The sequence below is a fragment of the Anastrepha ludens genome, chromosome 6, assembly GCF_028408465.1.
Source record: "Anastrepha ludens isolate Willacy chromosome 6, idAnaLude1.1, whole genome shotgun sequence".
Lineage (NCBI taxonomy): Eukaryota > Metazoa > Arthropoda > Insecta > Diptera > Tephritidae > Anastrepha > Anastrepha ludens.
In genome coordinates, this window is record NC_071502.1 from 65535014 (window position 1) to 65548910 (window position 13897).

The 13897-nt window shown below is 33.9% G+C and overlaps 2 protein-coding genes across 2 annotated transcripts; both read left to right on the forward strand.

The window, feature by feature from the left end:
- Positions 1 to 5476: 5476 nt before the first annotated feature.
- Positions 5477 to 10301, forward strand: LOC128866781 (cullin-4A). Its single transcript, XM_054107761.1, has 13 exons — positions 5477 to 5803; positions 5966 to 6508; positions 6588 to 6826; positions 6893 to 7017; positions 7088 to 7423; positions 7483 to 7669; positions 7780 to 7972; positions 8054 to 8190; positions 8257 to 8646; positions 8708 to 8815; positions 8881 to 9051; positions 9122 to 9274; positions 9407 to 10301. The coding sequence occupies exons 2-13, from the start codon at positions 6118 to 6120 to the stop codon at positions 9500 to 9502; spliced, it is 2526 nt and encodes an 841-aa protein (XP_053963736.1). The 5' UTR covers positions 5477 to 5803; positions 5966 to 6117; the 3' UTR covers positions 9503 to 10301.
- Positions 10302 to 11418: 1117 nt separating this feature from the next.
- On the forward strand, positions 11419 to 13687 carry LOC128865654 (tubulin--tyrosine ligase-like protein 12). Its single transcript, XM_054105886.1, has 2 exons — positions 11419 to 12897; positions 13021 to 13687. The coding sequence occupies exons 1-2, from the start codon at positions 11521 to 11523 to the stop codon at positions 13570 to 13572; spliced, it is 1929 nt and encodes a 642-aa protein (XP_053961861.1). The 5' UTR covers positions 11419 to 11520; the 3' UTR covers positions 13573 to 13687.
- Positions 13688 to 13897: the final 210 nt, after the last annotated feature.

The following is a 13897-nucleotide window of genomic DNA, read 5'->3' on the forward strand; positions in this document are numbered from 1 at the left end:
CTTCTCCGCATACTTACTAAAAAAAATTGTTTTTTAATTATGACACTGTTGAAGTAAATTAGCGATATGTGACAAGTTTTACTTACAATTTTAGGAGCGCAAAAAAAATAGTTAGTTTTCTAAAACTGTTTCCCCAATTAAACAAAAGAGAACATACTTTGCCATTTGTTATTGATTTTTTTTAGTATACTGTAGTTTTTTTTATAAACTATCGTATACATTTAAAATGGTTAGTTCTAAACTTTAGCTAGAGTGTATTTGGCATTTAAGAGATATACTAACTTAGCCACTCATAATATTAGAAAGAATTTAAATTCATCTGACACTTTAGAATTTTTTGAATCCTACCATAGAACAAAAATATTTTCTAACTAAAATAATGCCTCGATTTCGTTCTTCTACCATAAATGTATGCAGTTGATTTTAGAAATTTAGATTCTAGAAGTTATACATGTTCCCCGAGATTTGTTTAAGGTTTCACATTCGAGATATACCCTTAAATTTTTGTCACTGAACTATCTTTACATAAGTATGTGGATGTTGAAAATTAAAAAAAATGTATGATTAAAGTTACTCATGAGCAAAGTTTGCAACTGTTGACATTCATGTTGATTCTTATTGCAGATTGCCGTTGTTTTCCAAAGAGAACTATAAGCTGTCTATATAGTTGCAAATAATTTTGTGCTGCCATAGCAAGAAAAAAGTAGTATATATAGTACTTGTGTAATTTAAAATTTGTAGTGCTTTGTATGCACACACATAAGACGCGCTTGTACTTATTACAATGGTCATCAGAATATCTCAAATTTACATCACTATTGTAACCAAGCGTCATATATGTATGTACTATCATCAATATAATTATTGAACAAAACTAACACAAGCATATACAAGTAAATAAATAAAATGGGCTACATAATTTGTTTATATATACATACATATTTATGTAGTAGCCCATTAAATGAACAAGAGAAACACAAAAACTAAAACAGATTTATATATTCATATATAACAAAGTTATTTCAAACGTTAAAGCATGCAAAATTTAAAGTTTATCTGTAATTGTAAAGTATTAGAAATGCAAAAAAATATATAAATATTGTAAGCAAAAAAGAGGAACAAAAAAGTTGTAATCAAATCAAAACTGTTGTACCTACAGTTGTGTATTGAGGTGAGAAAAGCGAAGACGAATGGTGAAAACTATGATTATATTATTTTTTTTATTTTTTTAACGTATCTACTTCCAAACATGCTTTAAACTAACTTAATGTGCATGAAGTGTGATCAGGTGGTAGCGCACTTTGTTACTTTTTGCATTCGAATTGGAATTGAAAAGTTTTACAGCTGTGAACTTCTAATTCTCAACACAGGGAACGAATTCGAAACTGTTCTATAAAGATATGTACATATAAGTATATAACCTTCCTAGTTAACATATCTCGCGCATGCTTAATGTGAACATATTTTATTATTTGTAACTATGTATATTTAAATATTAATATTTTATATTTTTGCAACTAAATTGTGTAGACTGTTTTTTCTATTGGTTAATCAAGTCCTTTACTTTTATTTATTTATTGTGTCTTTTATGTGTTTTATGTTCTATACATTGCCTTTTTAATATCCCCCTTGCATCCTTTGTAGTTACGTACATATGTAAATTAAATGCTCATTTCAGTATTCATCAACTGTAATCATTATTACTATATTATACTTATAACTACTGTAAAGTAATGAAAACTTCAAAGTTACTGTCTATATACAAAACCGACGATAATTCATTATACAATTATTTAATTTAGATTTTAGTAGACCAATAACATATTTATGTATGTATGTATATTGCGCAGTAATGACTACCCAATTAAAACAACTACACTGTTTATTATGTCACAAACATTTTTGTTTTATAATATCCTAGATACCATTTACGGTTGTTATTGCATTGAGTCCATGTATAAATATATTTATCCCAAAGCCAGACTCAACATGCAGAATTAAGGATTTAATTATATTTCAGTTTTTATTATTTTATTATTGTATTTAAATCAAAGAGAAGTGTACAATAAAGAAAATTTTGTTCCATATCCATGAAAAATATTCAAATAGTTGATATTTAACTCGGACATCCAACTCTTTAAACCTCGTTTATGCATTTTCCTTTTCTGTGCTTATTCAATGAAATAGTTACTTACGGTGGTAAATTAAAAAATAAATAAAATTACATATGAATATGAAAAAATACAAATGGTTGAATCATCACAATCTGATTAAATATAATGTGTTTTACTGCTTGGAGGGAGGGTAACGAGTTTTTTAATTTTCAAAGAACACATCCGTGAATGTTTCGGCAATCGTACGGAAAACAATTACGTGATACGTAAAAATGGGCATATTGCGTATTGTGTATAATCTCAACTCCAATTAGTATCTATTAAATGTGCACGTGCACAAAATCAATTTTATGAACGAATGACAGTTTGTAAAAAGCGTAAAACTTGCGAAATCCAGTACGTTAATGTATGTCATAAACCGAAATATGAGTTTTTCAGTTAGGAGTTGTAGGACCCTGCTGGATGTGACGATCCGTCCTAGTTTTGGTCTTTTGGTTAGTTATGACCAGAAATGCTCAACAAATCGATTTCGTTTTGTTAACGATTGAAAATAACTTTTCGAATTAACGAAACAAAATGTAATCGTTAACATTAAAGCGAAATAAATTATTTATTTATTATTATTAAAGGCAAACATACAACCATAGGTTATTTTTACAATGATTGACCTTAAGAATAGTTTACATAAAAGGATTAAAAGTAAAATCAAAATTAGAATTAAAATTACAGCTAGTGGTAAAGAAGTATAGGGTTATTCAATAGGTGCGCTTCAACTTTTTTCCGATAGGGAGGGCGAACGACGCAATATTTTTTATTTTTCGCTTGTCATTTGTAAACTTCATTACTATACATTTCATCATGGAACGCTACACACTTGAGCAACGATTGCAAATCGTGCAAATTTTTTATGAAAATAATCGTTCTGTTGCTGCTACTTTAAGAGCATTACGGCCATTTTACGGTCCATTTAACAAGCCGTCCCGTTTTGGGGTTATGTGAAGTCATTGGTCTACAGTAACAAGCCGGCGACGATTTGTGAGCTCAGAGTCAATATTGAACGCGAAATTGCTGGAATTTCGGCCGATTTATGCAAAAGAGTGGTCGAAAATTGGGTTCAACGATTGGACTTCGTAAAACGTGCACGTGGTGGTCATGCAAAAGAAATCGAATTTCATACTTAAATGTATATGTTCAAACTCGATAATAAAAAAAAAATTAGTTAAAAAAGTCAAACCGTTTGTGTTTTATTCAAAAAAGTTCAAAAGTTGAAGCGCTCTTACTGAAAAACCCTATATAAGTTGGAGAAAGTATTAAAAAAGGAAAGTATGGTAAAAATAGTAGTAGTAGGAGTAGGGATTAATTGGAAGAGATTTAAATAATGTGGAACCGTTTGAGTACATTTAGCAATTTTCGGCAAGGTAGCGAAGCAATTTATTTTTGAAACACGAGCTTTCTTTTATACGTTTAATTTTGTAATTCCAAAGACGGACAGAGAACACAAAGTATTGACGTTCAGTCACCAAACAACTGTATTTCATCGGGATTAAGTTTAACGAACGGCAGGACTTTGAAAACATAAGTCGATCTTTGAGGTATCTGGGTTCCTGAGTGTTTATGATCTTCTGGAGTAAAACTAAACATTTAAACATAAGAAAGTCGTAAAAGGATACGGAAGCAATTTTTTGGCAAAAACAAAAATGTGGTCATAACGTTTTTTACAGTAAACGTATCTTGCAATGTTGTTATACAAAACAGTTAGCTTACTACAACACACACTATCACAAGGAGTATATAACTCAAAACCATACAGTAACGTGTTTTAGCTAGTAGCAGTCGAATGTTTACTGGTGTAAAATGTTGAGTTGTTCATAAATTTCGGAGCATACCATAAACTTTGCCTATGGCAGTAAAGATGTGGTTGCTCCATCTCAAAGTTCTATTAAATGTAACCCTTAAATTTTTAACAATGTCCACATATTTAATCTTAGACTTAGAGGAGAAACGTTTATTTTAAATCAAGTCGAAACCACACAAGGTTCCTTTAATATAACAGCTGATTTGTTTTTTACCTACGGTTTGATGGTTGGAATGTTAAAGTACCCTGCTTCTTTGTTGCCGCCTTGTTTGTTTGTTTACATTCTCATTGAAATTTTGATATTCAAACCACCAAGTTACAAAAACAAAATATGTACATGTAAATGTTGTTACATCGAAGTCACCTATGGACTTGCATTGGTAAAAACTATGCATGTAAACGTGACACGTATTTAAACACAGAAAGGTGTACTTCGTTTTACAGACGATGCTTATATTCATATACAAGTTGATCACTCGTTAAGGCGTAGCCAACTCATTCAACTTATATTTAAATGTAAGCGCTTGAATTACGTTTAAGTTAAAAGCAAAAAGATAATTACTTTGATAATAACCTGAATTATTATAAACTGAATCGATGAAGCAGAAACGATTGCTCTTTTTCAAATAAAATAAACTTTGCAGGAAAAATTGAATATTAGACAGAAATAACTTAGTCATACAAAATTCGCAAAACATTTTGAAAACAACAAAAGAAGTGTCTTACTTAGGCGTTTACATGGGACGGTTTTGCAAAGACACATCAATATATTCACAATTCTCTCATTGTCCTCATCACTGTCCAGTTTTTCAGTGCAAGATGAACTCTGCTTTCCAGCTAAACTAAGTTTGGGAACTAAAATGGATGAACGAACAGAAATAAAACTTCTTTAATACAGGATTTGGTCGTAGATGCCATTAGTTTTCAAAACCAAACTACGTGCAGTGTGTGTACACCGTTATGTAGAGATTAATAGAGTAGTTTTAGAGATATAAATATTTCATTAAAATGATTGATTCTAAGAATTAGCACTATATGAATAAAATAAGTTTGAAAGGTAAATGCCTTGAATGATACCAATCTCAAATCTGTTGTCAGCATGATGTAGATTCAAACTTTTCTCAAGTAACCGCATTCATGTTTTACCGAATTTAATTTTAAATATAACTTATAATAGATGATATTAAAAGATTTGTAGAATATCGTTTATCAGCACTATTTGCAAATGTCAGTAAAAGTAAAAGTATCAGTCGCTAAGAAGAAGAAGCGTTGTCGATTCGCACCACAAGTCAACTAGAACTCATGCCCTGCCACTAAAGAAAAATTAGGTATTTGTTTTTATTTTTACTCAACATGCCATGCACTAAATAACATAAATATAATAAATAATTGTAAAAGATCATAACCATATCCGGCACCAATAATCTTAACTCCTTCCCAATTATAATTCTTTTTATTTGATTTTAATTTCATTTTGCAACGCGATATATACTATTTTATGAGAATTTTACTCATCTGGCAGCTCTCTTATCGACATTAAAAGCAGCGGCAGCGGTAGTGATCGAAAGAAAATAAAGACAATTTTTGCAATTGAATTTTCGGCGTTATAGTAATATTAGTAGATGTTTTGCGACTACATATAATTAACTTGAAGAAAGTGCAAGTGTGTTTACGGTAGTGTTGTGCTGAAATACAGCATTGTACAACACGTTTTTTTGGTAAAAGAAACGACAAGGGAGGTGCTCCGTACGACGACAGTCAAGCATCCAGCTGAAGCACCACCAATCAGTTGCGAACGTCAGAGTAGTAGTAGAAGCGTAAAGTTAGATCGAAGGTGAGAAAAATTCGCCAATGCGGAAGCAAAAGAAATGAAATTATTGTGACCCAGGCAACTTTTCAACGCCGCAGGTTGGAGCAGCGGCAATACATAGTGATTTTAGTTTTGTAACCTTTGAAATTTTATTTATTTGTTTGTTACCTGTTTTATACTTTGCAGGGTATTTTTGCCCAGCTGAAAATTCTTTGAGCGATTGAGTAAGATAACAGCGTACATTTTTGGTAATTTCTTGAATTAAACCAGTAGAAGTAGTAGGGCCACAATCGCCGCCGTCACCATAAGCGCCGCTGGTGCAGTGCGGAACGCGAACTATGAGCGCCGCTAAAAAATATAAGGCTATGGACACAGGTGACCAATTACAGGACACGGAGAATTTCACAAATAATCGTTTAAAGAAACAAGGCGATAACCACTTTTACAGTCCTTCCACATCGGCTCGTTGTGCACTGGGGCAAAATCTAAACCAACCATCAGCAACATCAACTTCACAACTGCCATTCAACATGAACAATAGTAATAGCAGTTTGGGCGCAGGTAATAACACTAATGGTGAAAGACGTGCCAATTTTTCGATGTTAGATGGGGCACACATGAACGATCATCGCTCAGCCACAACTACCTCAGCGTACTTCAATAAGATGGGCGCAAATAATGCATCTAAGCCGGGGGATGTTAAAAAAATTGTAATAAAGAACTTCAAGGGTAAGTTGCTGGAGATTATTACCACATTCTCTTAATATAGTTACTAAGTACTTTTTGCTATTTATTATCATGTAAACAGTGAAACCTACACTGCCGGACAATTATTCGGAACACACATGTGAAAAATTGCAGGAAGCCGTTGTCGCAATTCAACTATCTAAGCCGATTAGGTACTCATTGGAAGAACTGTATCAAGCTGTGGAAAACATGTGCAGTCATAGGATGGACGCGCAGTTGTATGCAAAACTTAAGGAACTCACAGAAGCCCATGTGAAACGTAATGTCGAGTCATTTACAGGCGGTAGCATGGATAAATTGGTAAAAATAAATATAAATAATTTGTTAGTGATTTTGAACTAAAATTTGTCAATGTTTCTTTAAAAGGTATTTTTGAAAAAGATAAACGGCTGGTGGTTGTCGTTTTGCCAACAAATGATAATGATGCGCAGTATATTTTTGTATTTGGATCGGACTTATGTTTTGCAAAACCCTACTGTACACTCTATATGGTATGTATTTCAATCCATCTTTATGCATATAGTTATGTTTATTCTCTTTTTCTATTTTTCTATTCAAAAGGGATATGGGTCTGGATCTCTTTCGAACTCATATAGCCATGAACGACCAGGTTCAAAAACGTACTGTGGAGGGCATACTTATGCTAATCGAAAAAGAGCGCACAGGCGATGCGGTCGATAGGGGATTATTAAAAAGTCTCGTCCGAATGTTATGTGATTTGCAAATTTATGTTAGTGCATTCGAAGACAAATTTCTGATTGCTACAAAGCAATTGTATCAGGCAGAGGGACAGCGAAAAATGCAAGAAATGGATGTACCCGAGTATTTACGGCATGTGGACAAACGATTAGCCGAGGAAAATGAACGCCTATTACACTATTTAGACTCTAGTACTAAGTAATGCGCAATTTTTTATTTTAACTTTGGAAATAGTTAATTGCTCAATTGTTTTCTAGGTATCCCTTGATTTATACTGTAGAGAAGGAGTTACTCGCCGAACACCTCACACAGATCCTGCAAAAAGGTCTGGACACACTCTTGGAAGAGAATAGACTGAGTGATCTCACACTGTTATACAGCCTTCTAAGTAGAGTCAAAAACGGTACAGCCGAGCTGTGCGGCAACTTCAACGGTTATATAAAGGTGATTATTAATTTATGTTAAATAATAAACTCTGCTGAAAGAGTTTTATTTCTATGCTAAAATTGAGTTAACGTTTATTTGTGATTTTACACATTACATTTATATCTCAGAAAAAGGGTCGTACCATCGTCATCGACCCAGAGAAAGATAAAAGTATGGTACAGGATTTGCTGGACTTTAAGGATAAAATGGATGTGATTGTGCGCAATTGTTTCGAGCATAATGAAAAATTCACGAATTCTTTGCGAGAGGCTTTCGAGTTCTTCATAAACCAGCGAGCTAATAAGCCAGCCGAATTAATAGGTTTGCAAAATAACAAATAAAATGCTGCCGCGTATTTACTGTTGATACTATATATATTATTAATTTTATTAATGAGCACAGCCAAGTATGTTGATATGAAGCTGCGAGCTGGTAACAAGGAAGCTACGGAGGAGGAGCTTGAACAAATACTTGATAAAATAATGGTGCTATTTCGTTTTATTCATGGAAAAGATGTTTTTGAGGCATTTTATAAAAAGGTAATTTTTATTAATAACAAGTAAGCATCATCTTCTATATTTTATAATATCTAAATTCGATTTTAGGATTTGGCAAAACGTTTACTGGTTGGAAAATCAGCATCGGTGGATGCTGAAAAGAGCATGTTGTCCAAGTTGAAACAGGAGTGTGGAGGCGGATTCACATCGAAACTGGAAGGCATGTTCAAGGATATGGAATTAAGTCGGGATATCAACATAGCGTTCAAGCAGTATGTCGGAAACGTGGACGGAGAGATAACCAGCATGGATTTGACTGTCAATATTCTTACAATGGGCTATTGGCCTACCTACCCGCTGACGGAAGTTACCATGCCACCACAACTAGTTAAACCGCAACAAGTTTTTAACAAGTTTTACTTAGCTAAACACAGCGGACGAAAGCTACAATGGCAGCCGACACTAGGCAATTGTGTGCTAAAAGCTCAGTTCGATGCGGTGTGTAATGTGAAGCATTAAAGATTTCATAATATATTTATTTGTTTTGCAAATGTTATAGGGACCAAAAGAATTGATGGTTTCATTGTTTCAAGCGCTTGTTCTTTTGCTATTCAACGATAAAAACGCTTTGAGTTTTGAGGATATTGTAGCTGCTACAAATATCGAAGTAAGTGGCATGCAAACAGTTTTATTCGTTTTTTAACTAAATATGTTATTTTATTTTGTTTAAAGGATGGAGAACTGCGGAGAACATTACAGTCGTTGGCGTGTGGTCGAGCGCGAGTTATTACTAAAACACCGAAGGGACGTGAGGTGGAAAATAAAGATTTGTTCCAATATAACAATGAATTTACAAATAAATTATTCCGTATCAAAATTAATCAAATCCAAATGAAGGAAACGGTAAGCCCCAGCTCTCTAAAATTGTTTGCAAATGGAAGAATCACATTTTGTCTATTTTTCACTCTTTCAGACGGAAGAGCAAAAAGCTACAGAAGAGCGTGTTTTCCAAGATCGACAGTATCAAATTGATGCAGCTATTGTGAGAATAATGAAAATGCGTAAAACGCTTAGTCATAATCTACTCATTGGCGAACTTTTCAATCAACTTACATTTCCCGTTAAGGTAAGAATATGCACAAATCGCAAAATAAGTATAATAAGGGCCTTATGGCTATCTTATTAAGTCTTGGTCGAAATATTTACTTTTTATTTATGTTAAAAGAAATCTTTCATTTGTTATTGAAACTCATTTCAGCCTGCTGATTTAAAAAAACGTATCGAATCGCTTATAGACCGCGATTATATGGAACGCGATAAAGATAACCAAAATCAATATAATTATGTTGCATAAATTTTAATTTATGTGGCTACCTACAGCAGTTGGAAACTCTCGGATGCACTCTCATTTCTCCATAATCCCCATATTACATGTAAACATTATTTAATTCGCAACCTGAAACACAAAACAAAAAACAAAAATCGAGCGGTTTCTCATATCATTTCTTTTTGCTTTACAAATGTAAAACAGTTTTAATGTCGTTATATAAAACAGCATGTCCGGCCAAATTGAAATGATAAAAAATATTCTAATTAAGCTATCGGTAAAAGGAAAATTCTATTTTCTGGTTGATTTGGCCCGATTTGCATACTAGATGAGAAGAGGTGAGCCAAGGTGAGATCCGAAAGAGCAGTGACCTTTCTGCACATAAGAAAATTATAATTTTCTTTTAAAAATTTATTTTTTTTTACTTTTGCGTATTGCAATTGTATTTAATATATCTATTAAAATGAAGTAGCTTCTTTTGTATGTACACACCTGTTGCTTTTTGCTCCTATTCTATCTAGCTTTGTTATGATGGCAAATGTGAACGCAATGCAAAGGATTTAGTGTCAGTGAACGAAAAATATTTTTTAAATCTTTGAAGTCGAACTAAGTGGGGAATGTAAGTAGATGCTTATGCATAGGTACGTTTAGTGTTAAATGAGTTCATATAATTCGGAGGAATACCGTGTTTGGCAAACAAATAAAAACAAAACTTGTTCTCTTTTGATAATTTAAATCGTAGTGTATTACATATAATAATAAAAATAAAAAACAAAATAAATATATATATAAATGTAATTTTAATAATAAAAGTTTTCAGAACTTATATATTCGCTTATTATATTTCATATATTTTGGTTTAAACTGAGAAGCTATTTAGTTTCGATTGAGCTTCCATTATTAGCTTGTTTATTTTTTTATTTTAATATCTGATCGATTTGACTGGGTGTTTCTTTGTCAGTGTCATGAAAAAATCTAGCAAAAAGGTTATAACGAAATTCTGTTTAAATTGTACTATTTAGATGAGAACTATCACTAATCAATATGGGCGAAATCGAGTTAATCATAAAAAATACAAAAACATTTACTTAAAATTGGTGTGATTCCCAACACGGAAACGGGGGGTTTTCAATTATGAAAATATGCAGGATTTCGCATACTTGAAGTAATGCGCTTTCGCTTACAAAGTAAATCATTTTGTAGGAGATTAAGTCGAAAAGACTAGTTGTACAGTCTGCTCTAGCCTTAGCTGTAATGGGCTTGTTCAAGATACGTAGTAAAATCGTAACATTAGGCACTTATAAGCGCTACTGCTGCCTAAGCAGCAGAGGAATTCTTGACGTCTTTGATCGATTTGTCAGTCGAAATCCTCACTACAATCTCTACAGTGTCGATTGTACCTAATTTGTAGGGCAACCGTCAACTTCAAGCCGATCTGGTGTTTATTCTAACCTATGTATGACTATCCGACCCCGGCGTTTGCTGGCACTTCGTAACTCCTTCCGCTCCTCATCTAGGATGCTTATGGGAGGCTGGTGTTCGGTCGGCGAGCAAGCATCTCAACAGCGTGGTGGGTGAAACTTAAACCATATAAAAAGTGTTCTAACTATCGGCCGACTGCAAGATCAGAAAAAGACAGGGCTTTCGGTAAGTGTTAACCGAATAGAATAGATTAAGGGAAATTATTAAAATGAAAGGGTACGCTACTACGTAACTAATATTCAGAACTACCATGGATTATTTGTGTGCCTGGAATTATTTTCCCGAATAATTTTGAATTAACATTACTTACTGAATTAGTTTTTGACCAATAAATAAAAACTGAAAGGAGATTATAAATTTTTATTCTACAATCCATAAAAAATATTTCCGAGTACTTTTGTGAGGCACTGTATATCTTATTATTATATCCAACTGACTAAATAGAACATATGGAGTCAAAATAATCTAACAGCTGGCCACCTTAAAGAATTTGCTTGGTTCAAGTATAATCTGCATTGGTAGTTGGTTGTTAAAATTAAATAGCTTCATATTTTTAATTTCTAATGGACGGTGTAAATTTGTTCACACAATTTTTGGCCCAACATAAGCCACAATTGGAATCATCAGGAGTGCCACAACATTTTTGGAAATCTTTGCATCGGAAGTTGGTAAAAGAGATTTTTGACGCTGGTATTTCGCTTCAATTGCTACTAATTGAATATGAGGATGATGAGGAAAGTGAGAATGGTACTGCAAGTAACGATAACAAAAATTCAACACTATCTGTCGCTGAAGAACCTAACCCAATATTTGCTTTATCTGTGGCACGTGATGGTGGTATCAGAGCTGATGATCCTGATGCCATATATCTTATTGATCACGCATGGACATTTCGCATGAATATCGCAAGACAGCAGCTGCACCACCATGAACAACTTACTGATCGTATGTGTGCCATTATGGGGATTGATGTAGAGGATGAAGACCGTGTTGATAAAGTTTTGCGCAAAATGTGGCGTTATTGTCACGCATATACAATTGCAAGTGATGGACTCTCGGATGAAGAACGGCAACCCATTTGGTATGTGATGGATGAGGTGGGCTCAGCTGTAAACCATTCGGATAATCCCAATTTTCGTTTGGTTCCCTTTCTATACATTAATACGCAAACAACTTATAGCCTCTTGTTTCCGATACGTGATTGTGCTTACGAGGAACACGTGACCCGTGATTTTGTCGAGTATGTAAACAAGGATGCTGCAGAACGCGATGCGTTACTGTTACCCTGGCGAGCTATAGATCTTCGTAAGCATGGTTTTGAGCAGTTCGAACCGGATGCAGAGTACTTTTCCGCGGGCCACATACCAGAATCTTTTCCGGAAGGTGTAATTGCTGAATTGACGCCCCATGTCAATCGCAATCAGCCCTTGAAAATTTACAGTGAATATGACGTGCTAAGCACACATCTAACAGATCCATGTTTTCAATTGGTAGACAATCAGTCTGAGGCTGACGTGCTGTGGCTAACTCATCATTACAAGAATTTTGCTGAATTGGCCCGTGATACACCAAATAAGTTTGTTAATCAATTTCCGTACGAGTACGTTTTGACTATAAAAGACTTGTTAGGTATTACGGGAAGACGTGCAACCAAAGAACACCACAACCCTCAAACTCTAGAGACTTATCCAAGCTGGCTCCCAACAACGTTTAATTTAAAGACGGAGTTGCTAGCATTTGCGTCATATTATCAACATCGTGTTGCCCTTGGTCTGGATAATCATTGGATTGTGAAACCATGGAATCTAGCGCGTGGTATGGATACACATATCTCAAGTGAAATTGTGCACATTGTACGCCTGCCAATAACCGGCCCAAAAATCGCCCAAAAGTATATTGAGCGACCTGTGTTATTTAAACGTGACGAGTTGGACGCAAAAGTAAGATTATACATATCAGAACCTTACATTTACACATACCTACATGTACATCATCAACATCATCATCATTTATATGCATATACATACATACAAATTTAAATGCAATTATTCTCATTTTCGAAGGTAAAATTCGATATTCGTTATGTGATACTGGTAAAGAGTTTTCAACCTCTCGAGGCTTATGTACATCGAAAATTCTTTCTACGATTTGCAAATAAGTCCTTTTCTCTTGACCATTTTGATGACTACGAACAACACTTCACGGTAATGAACTATCAAGAAGAGGCCCAACTGCGACATATAAAATGCGAAGATTTCTTGAGTTACTGGAAGGAGCAATACCCAACGCATGACTGGCGGTTAATCGAAAAGAACATTTGTACGATGTTACACGAGTTGCTAACTTGCTCAACTAAACATCCACCGCCATGTGGGATACCGCCTTGTCAGCAGTCACGTGCATTATATGCCGCAGACATAATGCTAGCATGGGATGATCCCGATGAGGAGACGTCAAAGGCGCGTATGCAGCCAAAATTGCTAGAGATTAACTGGATGCCTGATTGTCAAAGGGCATGCGATTATTACCCAGATTTCTTTAACGATATTTTTAAATTGCTTTTCCTAAACGAGGACAATAATGAAAGTTTTCTGCGTTTGGAAGCGTATATTTAGAAAATATTTATGTGCTATATATTTGCAAGTAGGTAATAAAATCATAGTAATTAAATAAAGCATTTAAAGGTTTATATACCTACATTTTTAAATAAAAATACCAATGTAACTCAAATTTTTAATAAATCTTTCTTTTATTAAACTTCGAAATTACATATATAGTAAATAAAGCATAATAGTAACTTTTAATATTCAAGTGCATATTTTAATTGCACATATATAGTATGTACATGCATACATCTTTTTTATTGTTTAATCTTTATTCGTTTTATTTCTATGATTAAATTAGCATAGTTGCGTATTTTCGATTTCCGATTTCGATTTC